Source organism: Lissotriton helveticus, chromosome 2_1, assembly GCF_964261635.1.
Source record: "Lissotriton helveticus chromosome 2_1, aLisHel1.1, whole genome shotgun sequence".
NCBI lineage: Eukaryota > Metazoa > Chordata > Amphibia > Caudata > Salamandridae > Lissotriton > Lissotriton helveticus.
The window spans coordinates 1,144,540,610-1,144,556,014 of record NC_136059.1 but is presented as its reverse complement, the minus strand read 5'-3'; the positions used below and the strand labels follow the sequence as shown (position 1 = coordinate 1,144,556,014).

Sequence of the window (15,405 nt, the reverse complement as noted above, 5' to 3'; positions counted from 1 at the left end):
TACCTTGGGCTGTCTAATTTTTTCCATAACTCATCTGCCAACAGCCATGGTTAAATCTATGGGGGTGTCATTCTGATGGCGGTCGGACCACATCCGATGTCTCATCAGATGCAGTCTGATTGCCATCTGCTGCTGCAGTCTTACGGACGCATTACAATGCGTGCAGTCAGAGGCAGCAGGGGGAGGGGCAGTCAGAGGTTTTCCGACGGGCTCCATGAGCCCATCGGACCCTCAGAGGATCAGTACTCCCTAGAAAAGGGGCAGTGCCTTCCCAGGCACCGCCGTAGAGATTACAATGTCCATTTCTGCCTGCCCTTTCATGGCAGTTCATCTGCCATGAAAAGGCAGGCGGAATGCCCCTTGCTGCACCCTTCCCCCCTGGCCATCCGCTATGGGGCCTGGTGCTCCCCTAAACATCCCTGCACCATGTGGCAGGCAGGGATGTCTTTAAAGTGTATACTTTCTATTGCGGCTTGAGCTGCAGCCCACAGCACAAGTCACAATAGAAAATATGCACTTTACGGCCGCTGTGAAGGCAGTCGCATTGTAATGAGGGCAGAGGGACCGCTGACCCCTTGTCGGGTGGTTCCTCTACCGCTACGGTGCTGCTCAGATGAGAGTGTGATCGGCATCGTAATGATGCCCTATGTTTGTGGTTAAAAGGCGGTCTGTAAGGGAGCAGGAGCCAATGAAGAAACATTAAATTAGAGAATATGCGGTGCTGCTCCAAAAGTCTCCTGGCCCAGGGCCTTCCCTGTTAAAAACAATAGGGCCATGGGAAAGGGCCTTGCTGGCACACTTCAGGATAGGGGTAATAAGCTTTCAATGTCTTTCCCACTGGGGCAATACAATCGGGCTAGTATTTATTTTTGCCCTTGTGATAGGCATTCAACACAATCACAATTGCACTTTGTATTTTTCTGTAGGTTTTATAGTATTTATGGGAAGTGCTTTTTAACACCTCTGCTGAAGCAGAGTAATTGTTTTCAGAGTAGACCTGCCCTTTGCTTTTTACAAGTGTTAATTAAGGGTGAAGTTTGTTCTGCTGTTGTCTCTTTTTTAAAAACTGTTTTGAAAAGCTTTTTCAAATTGATAAATTAACTGCACTTCTATGCTATGAACTGTTATTTTATGTATTTTTATGATTATATATATAAATATACATATACATACTTATATGTGTGTAAATATATATATATACATATATATATTCAAATACAGAATTTCGATTTTGATTTTTAAAGTGAACATAAATGACATAGTCACGTAGTAAAAAAAAAAAGCATAATTAGTGTACAAAATAAAAATTGATAGTTAATTCATGCCAATCACTCTGTAAAGCTGCCCTTGCAACACTTTTGCACCGCCAGTGAGCCACTTTTTGTGATGCATCGATGGCGTAAAAAATGCGCCATGTTGTGCCCTATATACAAAGTGATGCATCTAGGCAAATGCGTCACTTGGTAAACCCCTGAGCTACATTACACCTGTGTCAGTTAGCTGAGGACTGAATGGAGTCTGACATTAGGCTACCTGCTCCACCTTAAGGCAGAGGAATTGCATAATAAATGGACATGAACCCTGCCTCTCCAAACAATTAAGTCCACTTGTTCCTCTGATTTCTATTTGCATAGAGTGAAAGGCAACTCTGTCAAAGGCTTGAAAGAGGGCAGCATTTTACACTGAAATATGGAATGTGAAAGCCAAATCTGGGCCTTATTTAGAGTTTGGCCGAGTAACTTGCCCTCCAGACTCCAAATAAGTGCCTTTGCCTTTTTTCACAGACGGACCCTACATGAAATTGAGCTTTAGTTTTGCTGCCTCAGTACTATAATTCACGTGTGTCTCTATAGGCGCTCTATTTGCAGGCCACAAAATTATTTTTTTCTATTACTCTTACCGCAAGGCTGTAACATAGATTCACAACCTTTTTCATGGAAGCGAGACATGGTTGCAGTCAGATCCTCCTTCTACGCTATTCTATATTGTGCAATCTGATTTTAGCTGTATACTTCAATAAAAATGCAGCCTCCCAAACGTGGCTAAGTACCCTGTAAATGCCCTTAATTCACATCCCTACATGTGCCCTACCACTCTTGAGTCTTTAATGACTTCCAGGAAGAGACAACAACCTCACTGCATGCTCATATTTGCCACCAGTCACTTTGTAATCATTTAAGGTGTAAAAGAGAGAGGCCCTAATAAGGGCCGGACTGGGAACACGAACCAGCCCTGGCAATACAGCTAGAGCGGCGCGGGGGAGGGTTATGGGAGGTTGAGGGGTGTAATAGTGAGAGTGAGAATCACTGATGCCTCTTTTATTTTTATAAGGTGCCGAAATTGCAGCACTGCTACAAAATTGGCCCCCAGTAACAAAAGCAGCCTTTAGTGCTCAAAAACCAGCCCCCACCCTCCAGCCCACTGGCAAAGCACCCAGTGCCCGCGACAGCCAGTCCGGGCCTAGTAAGTTAGAACTGTCGGGGTTAGGTGTCAGGCACACTTAATATAGCACAACGATCCCTACTATCCTGTCCCTAAGACCTTTTTTGCTCATAATACCAATTTGTATACTCCAGTAACTGCATTGGGATATAGATTGAAGTGTTTCATCAGCTAAGGAGGTGCCAAGCCTTTGAATGGATATGACACATACCTATGTATCCCCCCAATTTATTTTGATTATAGATGGGCTAAAGACCTTGTCCCTCATTACCGATAAATTATGCTATGTGCGGTTACTCCTGTTGCCACACATATCAGAATTATGTTGTAGTTATTTAGCAACACCTTACGCAGTGCAAAGTCAGACAAAGTGACACAAACTGGTGCAAAGTGTTGATAAAGTATTGACTTTCCAGTGCAGAAAAGTAGTCCTAAAGTAGTGTCTATAGTGCTTTGGCCTGCTTTGTGTGAAGGGGCATGTCATGGACTCCCATACTGCCATCCATGGTTGTTAACGCAAATCTGTTACTAACAATGGTACAAGGGATTTAAGTGAAAAAGTAAAACTCTGCTGAGGCAGGTGTTAAGTATGAAAAATGTTTTACTTTCTACTAATGTTTCCCACATTGCATCTGCAATGCCCTGTAGTGCACACATCCAACTGTGAAAAGTTTTACATTTTTCTAGGCATAGTATTTTGTACTCGAATGGTACCCTTCCAGTACGAAACATATTCTAGATATCACACACCCATCATTGCATCCTGGTGCGAAGGTGTATGGGTGGCACTAAATAGCCTGGGAAAGACGGCACAAGCGTCATATCTTAGTGGGCATTGCTCTGCAATGCTCTCTTCCACTACTGCAACACATTGAAGCAAATTTGGTTGCAATACTGTTTTGCTACCTTTTTCGGTAAATGTGTCCCTTGGTATGATATCAAATACATTCTTTGGGTAAATTCTAGCTCTAAAAGCTGGGTCTGGTGGCATAGTGGACTAATATGTTCACTGAAGGGGCCTGTGTTTGACCACATGGTCACAGGTTCAAAATCCGGGGGCCGAATCAGCCTTTCATACTTCTGAGTATGATAAAATTCGTACTGTTAAGTTGGGTAACAATAAACATCTGTTATTCAGCGCCTTCGGGTGAATACACACTTTAAAAATACAGGTTTAGGTTATTAAACCTTCCCAAATGTTTTTGGGGTAAAATTGCTTGTAAGTACCTGGACATTCAGATTTTGTACTGGTAAGCAGGAGCTGCTCTTCCATAATGGCAGTGAAGCGTCGCCCCACTGGTCAGCCAGTCAGCGGTCTAACGACACAGCTGACTGACTGAGTCAATGCCAACAAAGTAGGGAGGGGCAGGCCAGGCATAGCAGGGAGGAATGGTAGGTGCACTGTAAATGCGCATGTCTGTTTGGCCGGGCATCTTAGGCCAGCCAAACAGACATGCTCAGTTAGGTTTCTCATACCCAGCTGGGTTGCACAGTCGGTTTGGAGAAACGTGACAGGCGCATATGCACTGCCTGAGTGGCAAACCTCGCCACTCAGCCCAATCCTGGCGCTGCTCTCCTATCATGAGAGCAGCGCTGGGATTGGTTGGGGAGCCTGTGCCACAGTGCATGCTGGGACTCAAGTAGAGCCAGAGAAGAGGACTGAGGCGGCCACATACTAAGGTAAGTTTTAAAAAAAAGAATATTCCCCCTTTCTGCCCCCACCTTTCAGTATTGCGGCAGCCACCACTGGTTTTAAGCACGAAAATCTATATGGTATGCCCTTTTTCAGGGGCAAAGCTTGCATGGTTACCTTTAACTTGTCTGTTTTCTTTAACTTAAACTACTGCGTACAATAATCCTTATGCATGGGTGCCTCTATATCTGTGTGCGTGTGTAGCAGTATATCTGGTGGACTGTGCTAGTTGGTGTCTATAAGTATGTTGATTTGTATGTGCATGACGGTTTTTATGTGATTGCTCCCTGCGTGCATTCATGGCTTTGCGTGTTGGTTTCTCTGAATTTGTACACACATTTGTGATCGATTTCAGGTTGTGCATGGATGATGTATAATTATGTATGGGCACTGTGCAAAATCAAAACATACTGGTTTTGTCTGTTAATTGTTGACATTGTTATGTGTCAAAAGTGGGGCCATTTGCTGTTTTGTGCGAGGAACAACGAAAATAATGCTCCAGGCTTCAAAGGACTTTTTCTATGTAACTATATCCGTTTTTCTGTCCTGATCATAACGCCTTTGAGACCTGAACAGAAGGTCATCACCAAGATAAAACCCAACGGCCTGAGTAGTTCTGTTTTTTGGTCCTATTATAAGTTAAGTGCAACATGTTGGTAGCCTGCATATTAAGTGTTTTTCTTAGCCTTGCGCCCACTTAAAGTTTGTGAAAATGCCCATTGTTTTACTTTGAGGAGTTTGGAGCTAGAGTCTAACATCGGACAACGATAAAGCATTTATTTACAGGTTTAGTTAATTGACTTTTGTCATTGTAATTGCAATTGCATTTACTTAGCGCTTACTACCCCTGACGAGGCGTCCAAGCCCCTTTGGTATGTACATCCCAGGAGTTGCCTTCATTGTGTCACAGCTAACTGCCGACCTACATAATAAAGTTACGATATTAAAGCAGTAATTTGACTTGCAGATGAAAAACAGAGAATTACAAAAGGTGCATAAAAAACTAGAAGAGTTAGAAAGAGAACGAAATGCACTTCAGGATACTTTGCGAAATCAAAAAGAAGAAACCAACCGCACCGCTGATAGAGAGGAGAAATTAAAACAAGAGCTCGAGGTAGGTGACATTCCTTTAGTATTTGTTGAGATAAATGATTTCAGCGTGACTTTCCCCGTTTTTAAATTGTGCTTCTGACATTCTTTAAAGAGTAACATACTTTTTGTGTGTCACTTTCTGGGTGGATTTGTCATTTTCTCCTTGGTTTTTGAGATAAACTGGTTGAACGGTGTTTGCCATGCACTGTCCCAAAGGGACTTTGTACGCAATTGCTTTCCAATCTGTCTATGACATCTCAAAGAAAGGAATTGTGTGCCCCCCGGCAGAGACATATTTTGGGCACACCTTTCGACCATGTAGGCATAACTAGTGTAAAAAATTCCATATGTCTATGATATTATGGGCACCCACACGCCATCCTGGCCCTGTACTCTACCCGCTACCTTTATCTCTACAAAACTACTAACGAGCCACTTCCCCCCTCTGTCTCTCAGACTACCCCAGACAGCCCAGGTGTTGAGGTGGATATAAATGGCATATGTTGACATCGATGCCTTCTGTTCGTCATCCTTGAAAAGGTTGGAATGACTTTTGGTGACTATTACTAGCACATGATGGGCAGTCCTAAGAATTCATAGTATTATAAAGGCACATGAGGAAGAAAAGGGATTGGAAGAGGAATTAAACATTTGTTTGTATGGACCACAGGAAACCGTTGACTGATGCTTTCAAACTCTCTTCTTCTCTGGTTTCGATCTGGTCTTGTGTAGTCTGTAAATAAACATTCTCTAGGCTGCGTGATGAGTACTACCAAAAAGACTTAGGGCTAAATAGACCAGGTGCAGCAGCATACCAGAGCTATAACACCCAGGTGCATGGGTTGGTGTGGGAATGCCAGGATAATGGGATGATGGACCTATTAAAGGGTCATGGACATTCCCTTTTGTGAGACAGGTGTTTAATAATTTGGGTGGCTGTAAGTCCACCACAAGGATATGGCCACAAACATATTAGAATTAAATACTAAGGTATATTTACAAGGAAATGGCGGGGCGTAGTGCGGTGGCGAATTTCACAGCACTGCGCTCTGCCATTTTCAAAATGCAGGGATGTACTCTATTTGCAACAATACGGTACACCCCTGTCTTTTCCACAGTGCTGGCGCTAAAAATAGCTTCCTAGCGCCAACACAGACATCCTTGGGCCATAGTGCAAGGGTGCCTGCATTGCAGGGAAGGATTGTTTATGTGCAAGAAGGTGCCCCTTCCTGCACATAAACAATCAATAATGGCGATTTTTTACTTCTAAGTGTGATTTGAAGCCAATAGGTCTGGCATTGGCCACCATCCTTTTGGCAATTCTGGTTTTCTCAAGGTTTTTGCAAAACTCTGTTGTTCAGGAGACTGCCAGGCCCTCATCAATCTTAAAAACAAACTTGGCTAAAGGCAAAAATATTTTTGGGGTCTCAAAACCGCACACAATACCACATTAAAATGAATGAAAAGGCAGCATGCTATAACGCATAGTGAAGTCAGTCAATGGCTGAAGTGGGCTGACACATTGCCCCCTGATGCACGAAAGAAAGAAAGCATGGAAGAAAGAAAGAAAGAAAGAAAGAAAGAAAGAAAGAAAGAGAGAAGGCAGGCTAGAAAGAAAATAGAAAGAGAGAAGGCAAGCTAGAAAGAAAATAGAAAGGAAGTCAACTAGCTTGAATGCAGATGTGCTCTTTGTGAAAAATCCATAAGACAAACCGTAGAAGGGTATTTTTAAAATTTTGAGGTGAAAATCTCCAAGAAAAAGAAAAGCAGCAGTTAGAAATTGCTGTTCATAGGTGACTGGGACCTAAGTGAGATTTCAGGCTGACCACGATGGAGCGTGGGTTGGATACATCAGGCAGGTCGCCCCAGTCAAAGTTTTTACTTTTGCACTCAGCCTGTAATGGATGTCATAATTCTTCAGTCGTGCAAGGTTGCAAGCTATATCCGCCAAAGTCCTCTCAAAGTTAGACAGCTGTTGGACAAGGTTCAGCTGAAGCCGTTGCTTTTGGCTGGAACATTTTCAAGCAGGAACATTTGCACCTGCTGAATCCCTCTCGGTTGCCAGACACTTATTGTGTCTTCGTCTGGTGAAGTTTTACCATTGTACTCAAGGGTATATTTACAAGGGGAAAGCTTCACCAGAACATTACTTTTAGAGATGTTCTGGTGGTGCTATGTCCTTCTCTATATTTACAAAGCGGCGTTAGGCCACTTTATGAGCAACAAGTATCAACATTAGGAATATTTCTAATGTATGAAACATCCAAGAGTTTCATTTATGATTCATAGTCACAAATTGACCTACCTCTTGAATATTAATGAGGTAAGTCGCTATTTGCGACCCATTAGGAATTGCTAAAATTATGGGGATAGTGGCCTGCTGGGGTCAGCAGACCACCATGTCTATGATTGCTTTTAAATACAGCAATATTTTTTTGTTAAAATGCAGCCCGTTTTCCTTAAAGAAAAATGGGTTGTGTTTGAAAAACAAAAATTTAAAGATTTCTTTAAATTTTTTAAGAGCAGGTAGGGGTCCGTGGGACCACTGCCTGCTCTGAAAAATCGTTTTTGCTACTATTCTGGGCTACAACCTACTTGAAGTAGGTGGGAAAATGTGAAAGTTTTGCAACCGCATTTCTGTTGCAAAATATTCATACATACCGCTGCGATTCGGTATTAGGAAGGGATGCCCTAAATACGCCTCTTCCTAATTTCGACTCGCCAACCCATTTTGCGAATCGGTAACAGGTTATTATCAGCAGGTTACAATAATTAAATAATGACGATGTTCTACTTCTATATGTGCTATGTGCTGCAGGATGCAGCACACATAGAAGTAACAAATACCCATTATGGATTGTTTATGTGCAGGACGGAATACATCTGATTTATTGAATTGCTTTAGATGCCAAGGCTTCATACTTAAATTCTCACTCTCTCTCACAAACTTTATGGGTTCTGAATGAAACCTCTTCTCTCCTGATTGTTAAAAAATAGATTATTTTCTTTATGGTACATGCTTAATGCATTTTATTACAATTTATTGATTACTAATTGATTAATTATTAATTTCTAATAATGTTCTAATGACTAAAATTGATGATTTTAACTTGGAATCAAATAAAGATTACTTACTAAAACTTTGACTAATAAAACCCTCTAACTTATACCAAACTCTCACTATTGATTTAAAATGCGTGGTCCTGTGCTGATTTGTAAATCTAGAGAAATGCAAAACCAGCGCAGTCAGGGCTGGACTGGGCATAGCGGGCACTGGGCATTGGGCATTTCCCCGGTGGGCCGGAGGGGTGGGGGCCGCTTTTGTGGCTGCGGGCACTCCTTTTCTTACAGGGGGCGGTTTTGCAGCAGGGCCGGTCGAGCAGCAACCTGTCAGGGCTAGTGCTGTTCCCATTCTGGCCCTGGTGCAGTTCACTATATTGCATTAATGTGCACACCATAATCTGCTAAATGTAACATAAATCCTTATGCCACTCCACTATAGCCACTCCACTGTACGCTATTCCACTCCGGTTGGACCTGGCCTCGTGGCGTGGTTCTCCCCGTTCCTCAGCACCCCGTTAGCATAGCCCTGCACCCAGAAACCCCTGGTCGTCCCGCCCCCTGTCCGCCCGCTCCCTACACTAACCCTACCAACGGACGACCATCCCCGCATTCCGTCATCCCACTTCCCGGCACCGGGTGCCCAGAACCTCCATCACCCCACAGGGCCACCGGCCGCCATTACCCTTCCCGAGGTCCCTGACTCCCTAGGCCTTGCCTGACCCCGGCCCCAGCGAAACTTAGGCTTCAGACGCGCCATGCCCGGTTGGGGGGTAGAGGGCTTCCTGAGTGAGATAAGACTAAGGAGTTTCGATTGCACCTCTGGCCTTCCCCCGTAGGCTGGTTTCGATCGCACCCCTGGCCTCCCCGAGAGCTGGCTCCAGACCCTGCTGGGCGTCTGGGAATTCCCGGACGCATCTTCTAAAGGATCAAAGGGCCAGCCGACGGAACACTCCGACGACCAGCCCCGAGGCATAAGATCTCCGCCTGCGAGGGTCCGGACATCAAAGGGCCACTGCACTATATCAAGGCTCGCCCAAGAACTAGCGGGCAGTTGTATCCTGGACAAGAGAGCCCTGCTGATCTGATTGCGGCTCATCCTCGTGAAGAAGGAACTGGAACCTCAGAGCCCTGCTGACCTCATCGCGGCTCATACTTGAACTCTAAGAACATTCGGTGAACACCCTGAGCCCTGCTGACGCTGTCGCGGCTCATCCTCGTGAAGGAGGAACTGGAACCTCGGAGCCCTGCTTACCTCGTCGCGGCTCTTCCTTTAACGCTAAGGACACTCGTTGAACACTCTGAGCCCTGCTGACGTGGTCGCGACTCCTCAAGAACTGACAGACACTCTGTTCCCTCCGGATCGAGCCCTGCTGACCTCGTCACGGCTCGAGGAGTACTCTGGTCCGGCTGGACCATCGACGATACCAACACGACCTGGTTCGAGAAGAAGTGAGTGGAGCAGCCAGTACGTCCTCCATCGTCCGTATCCCCCGGCTCGAGGATTGAGAGCTGTACGCAGGGTGCGCTACGTACTAGCCTAATACTGAGACTGTCCCGCTTCCCTACTCCTTACCACTGAGGCATTACGATCCCTCGATCACTTGTAAATACGTGTGATTTTGCCTAAAACTCTACTGTGTGATAAAGAACTTTCTTACTGAAATCCACGGTGTGGTGTCCGTTCATAAGTGTGGTGTGAGCTCAGGGTGTACGATCCTAGACCCGAAGTCCTCCCCGGCGAGGACCTCACGTTAAGACTCGGTAGTATTCTTGGGAGTGGTGGGTCACGGAGTGGTCGGGAGAGCATATCCTGACCCTCGGGGATCAGCCCTTCTAACATTGGTGGCAAGCGACTGGATAAGAGCCTACGCCTAGAGATCGTACAAGTCAACGACTAACACACTACCTGAACGAAGAACACAAGAACGACAAAAGAGAAAAGAGCAATAATGAGTTCCACCGGAACAATCGAGAAGCCCACCTTCCAAAAGGACCTTTTGGAGGATTATACCCACAGAGAACTGAGACAATTCTGCAAAGATCTTCACATCGCTACCACTGGTTTAAGCACCAAAGAAGACTTCCAGAAAGCCCTGACAGCCTGGGTAGACTCCGGGGCCCCCCTCCCCCCACCAGAAGGAGACGGCGGAGAGAGAGAGCCGCAGACCGAACCCGGCACCCAGGAAGGTGAGAGAAACGACTCCCTGGCACGGAGTCCCAGCACGGAAAGGGGTCTGTCACAAGAGGCGATGACAGACCGAGAGCGAACCCGAATCCACGAGCTAGAGCTAGCGTGCCTTAAGATAGAAGGAGAGCTCAAGCTGGCCAAGAAGAAGTTGGCCATCGAACAATTACGGGTGCAAGGGGAACTAGAAGAGAAGAAGCTCCAGAGGGAGCATGAAGCGAAGAAACTCTAGCTCGAGCATGAGCGTAGCCTAAAGGAACTTGAACTGAAAGCAAGAAGTGAAGAGACCCGACCCCCGGGGAACCGAGAAGCCCCTTCCCCGGTGGAGGCCAAAGTACACATCTCCAAGGATGTGGTAAAAGAGTACTACAAGGGGGATGACATCCAGCAGTGGTTCAAAGCGTACGAGGTCGCCATGACCTCCCACCGGATGCCCGAGATAGATTGGGGGGCCGGATTGTGGGGGCGCTTTCTCAGTGAGGAAAGAGACACCATGCTGGACCTGCCCTCCACCGTCATGAATTCTTACACCCATCTGAAGGACACTCTGCTATCCCGATATGGGCTCACTCCGGAGATGTATCGGCAGCGGTTCTGAGACTGCAAAAAACTCCCCGGCACCAATGGGTAGAATTCGTGAATTTCTACAGCCGGGCCTTGGAAGGGTGGATCAAGGGCAGCCAGGTGACCACCTTTGAAGGACTATTCGACCTCATCGCCTATGAACACCTATCCACAAACTGCTTTGTGGAACTGAGACAGCACCTGCTGGACAGTAAATTAGCAGACCCCCGGAAGCTTGCTGTCGAGGCGGATTGTTAGGTGACCACCCGAGTCTCTCGGGGGCCAGTGGGAGTTTATGGCCGAAACGAACAAGGATCTTCCCGCCAGAGAGGAGGGGGAGGTCAAGGTAGGCAGCGAGGGTCCCAGTCCCGGCACCAGCATAGCCCCCCCCGAAACCAGTCCGGAAGCGCCCCTTCCCGTGACTAGAGCAGGGACCCCCTCATGTAGACAGGGACCCCGAGTCAGCGCAGCCTGCTACAGATGTCAGCAACCAGGGCATTATGCCAGTGATGCCCATTGCCCCCTGAACAAGAAACCCGCTGCTGCGAGTCCCCCCGTGCGCCAGATAGCCACAGTGGCCCTAGAAGAGGAAGAGATAGAGGACACCGAGGGGTGGGAACCAGCAGCCGTGTCATTAGTCTCCCTTGGGGATAGGGAGATGGTCCCGGGAGCCCCTCTGCCTGACAACACTGAGAAGTACCGACAACAGGTGACCGTCAACGGGCACCGCATAGGGGCCCTCCGAGACACGGGAGCCAGCATCACTGCAGTGCGCTGTCACCTGGTCACAGAAGACCAAATTATACCCCATGCCTCCTGCAGGGTGATCTCAGCCGACAATTCCGTCCGCACCTGCCAAATAGCTCAGGTCCCGTTTGAGTGGGAGGGAGTCTCCGGTGACTTGCGGGTGGCAGTTCGCACCGACATGCCCGTGGACTGTCTCCTGGGCAACAATCTATCTGGAGAGCTCCCCATGGAAGCAGGTGGAGCGAAGGACTCACCTAGAGATGGTGGGCCTACCCGAATGGGCCTGCACACGAGCCATGACCACCAGAATGTCCACCCCCGGGGGTGGTGGAACCAGAGACCCCTAGCCCGGTCTCTGATGACCCGGAGGGCAGCGAGCGACCCGAGGTCCTCAAACAACCCCCCGGCAAAGAAATTGACCCCAAGGCAGGTCCCCTAGGCCCTCCCATCGAACAGACCCCAGACTTGGACAACCTCCCTGAGTTAGCCCAGTGGGGCCGGGAAGGAGGACCTTCCCGAGAGGAATTCTGCCTGGAACAGACCTCCTGTCCTTCTCTAGTCGGACCGCGGCAGCAGGCTGCCGGTGACCAGTCCGGCTCCCACTTTGTCTATTGGGAAAACGGCCTTTTATATAGTGAACAGAAGTCCGCCGAACTAGGGTCAGCCCGGGTGCTGGTGGTACCCCTACGTTTCCGCGGCTTCCTCCTGAACCTGGCCCATGATGTGCCCCTGGCGGGACACCTAGGACAAGACAAAACCTATCACCGACTATTCACTCATTTCTATTGGCCCCTTATGCGCGCCGATGTGGAAACCCACTGCAAGTCATGCCCCACGTGCCAGGCCAGCGGGAAGAGCGGAGGGAAGCGCAAGGCTCCGCTCCAACCCTTCTGCGTTGTCAGTACCCCCTTTGAACAGGTGGGAATAGACATCGTGGGGCCTCTGGACCCCCGGACCTCCTTAGGCCACCGGTTCATCCTCGTCCTGGTAGATCATGCCACCCGGTACCCCGAGGCCATTCCTCTCCAAACGGTGACGGCCCCCGTAGTGGGGAGGGCCCTCATGGGGATCTTCTCCCGGGTGGGATTCCCGCGAGAAGTGGTGAGCGACCTAGGAACGAAATTTATCTCCAAATACATGAAGTCCCTATGGCAACAGTGTGGGGTGACGTACAAGTTCACCACCCCATACCACCCCCAAGGTAACAGCCTGGTTGAGCGATTCAACCGTACCCTCAAGGGAATGATCATGGGTCTCGAGGAGCCCCTGAGGCGCAAGTGGGACATCCTCCTACCCTGCCTCCTGTTCGCCTACCGGGAGGTCCCCCAGAAATCCTTGGGGTTCAGCCCATTCGAGCTGCTCTATGGGCACCCCGTCCGGGGACCCCTCAGCCTGGTCACGGAAGGTTGGGAAGCGGCACCCCAGGATCCACCCCAGATGTGTTTCGATACATTCTGGCCCTCCGGAACCAGACTCGGAGGTTCCGGGAGCTTGCCGAGGCAAACCTCGAGGCAAGCCAAGAAGAAATGAAACGTTGGTATGACCAGAATGCCACTCTGGTCGAGTTTCAGCCCGGCTAGCAGGTGTGGGTGATGGCCCCGGTGAAACCTTGTGCCCTTCAGGAAAAGTGGACCGGGCCCTTCAAAGTGGTGGAACGCAAGAACCAAGTTACCTATCTCATAGATGTGCAGTCCCCCAGGAACCCCTTGAGGGTCCTCCATGTGAACTGCCTCAAACCCCACTTCGTGCGGTCCGAGTTGAGTTTGCTCCTCGCCACCGACGACGGAGCAGAAGAGGACATGGAGCCTCTCCCCGATCTTCTGTGTGAGAAGGAAAAAGATGGCTCCAAAGAGGGAGTGAGCCTCTCCTCCTCCCTCACCCCCGAGCAACGTGAGGACTGTCGCCAGTTACTGGGACAGTTCTCTGACCTTTTCTCTCTCGTCCCCGGCGTCACCAGTTGGTGCGTCCACGATGTGGACACCGGGGACAGCCCTCCGGTACGGCACAGAGCCTACCGCGTCCCTGACCGAGTCCGTGCCTGCATCAAGGCCGAAGTCTCCAAGATGCTAGCCCTGGGAGTGGTCGAGGCCTCTGACAGTCCATGGGCCAGCCCCGTGGTCCTGGTTCCGAAGGCAGCCGCCCCCGGCGCTGTTCCCGAGCTGAGGTTCTGTGTGGACTACCGTGGGCTCAACACAGTCACCAGAACCGACGCCCACCCCATTCCCCGCGCAGATGAGCTCATTGACCGCCTAGGGTCTGCTCACTATCTCAGCACCTTCGACTTGACCTGCGGATACTGGCAAATTGCCCTCACGGAGGGGGCCAGGGAGAGATCCGCTTTCTCAAACCCAGATGGCCACTACCACTTCCGGGTGATGCCCTTCGGAATGAAAAATGCCCCCGCCACCTTCCAGAAGCTGGTTAACCAGGTACTGGCTGTATTGGAGGGATTCAGCGCCGCGTATCTCGATGATATCGCGGTATTTAGCTCCCACTGGACTGAACACCTCCAACACCTCTGGGAGGTGTTGATGGCCCTGCGTCGAGCAGGCCTCACCATCAAAGCCAGTAAATTCCAGATTGGACAAGGGTCCGTGGTCTACCTGGGGCACCAGGTCGGGAGCGGCCTAGTGGCCCCCCTCCAACCCAAGATCGATGCGATCGTTGCCTGGGAGGCCCTCACGACCCAGACGGAAGTGCAGGCTTTCCTGGGGCTCACGGGGTACTACCGAAGATTCATAAAGGGGTATGGCAGCATCGTAGTCCCCCTTACAGAATTGACCTCCAAAAAGCAGCCCAAGAGAGTTAGCTGGACCCCCGCCTGCCAGGAGGTGTTTGAAGAATTGAAAGTCGCCATGTGCACTGCCCCCGTACTGCAGGCCCCTGACTCCTCCTGAGAGTTTGTGGTCTAAACGGACGCGTCCGAACATGGCATCGGAGCAGTCCTGTCTCAGATGAATGAAAAGGGCCTAGACCAGCCAGTGGCCTTCATTAGCCGGAGGTTACTCCCTCGAGAACAAAGGTGGAGCACCATCGAGCGGGAGGCCTTCGCGGTGGTTTGGGCCCTGAAGAAGCTGAGGCCCTACCTGTTCGGTACTCACATCCGGATCCAGACCGACCACCGGCCCCTCACGGTGGCTAATGCAAATGAGAGGGGAGAACCCCAAACTGTTACGCTGGTCCATCTCCCTCCAGGAGATGGATTTCACTGTTGAGCACCGGCCTGGTGCTGACCACGCCAACGCGGACGGCCTGTCCCGGCTCTTCCGCCTCAGTGAAGAGAACCCCCAAGGGGATGGGTAGTTCTCTCTGCCTTTCAGCTGGGGGGGACGCGTGTTGGACCTGGCCTTGTGGCGTGGTTCTCCCCATTCCTCAGCACCCCGTTAGGATAGCCCTGCACCCAGAAACCCCTGGTCGTCCCGTCCCCTGTCCGCCCGCTCCCTACACGAACCTACCAACGGACCACCATCCCCGCATTCCGCCATCCCACTTCCCGGCACCGGGCGCCCAGAACCTGCATCACCCCACAGGGCCACCGGCCGCCATTACCCTTCCCGGGGTCCCTGACTCCCTAGGCCTTGCCTGACCCCGGCCCCAGCAAAACTTAGGCTTCAGACAT

The 15,405-nt window shown here is 49.6% G+C and overlaps 1 protein-coding gene across 2 annotated transcripts in view; it reads left to right on the top strand.

The window, feature by feature from the left end:
* Positions 1-15,405, top strand: part of CCDC171 (coiled-coil domain containing 171) — a 2,807,212-nt gene that overhangs the window by 516,378 nt on the left and 2,275,429 nt on the right. For both annotated transcript variants that reach the window (XM_078675985.1, XM_078675986.1), the window contains one exon: positions 5,103-5,249. In XM_078675985.1, coding sequence (XP_078532111.1) covers positions 5,103-5,249 — 147 coding nt within the window. The remainder of the gene's footprint in view (positions 1-5,102; positions 5,250-15,405) is intronic.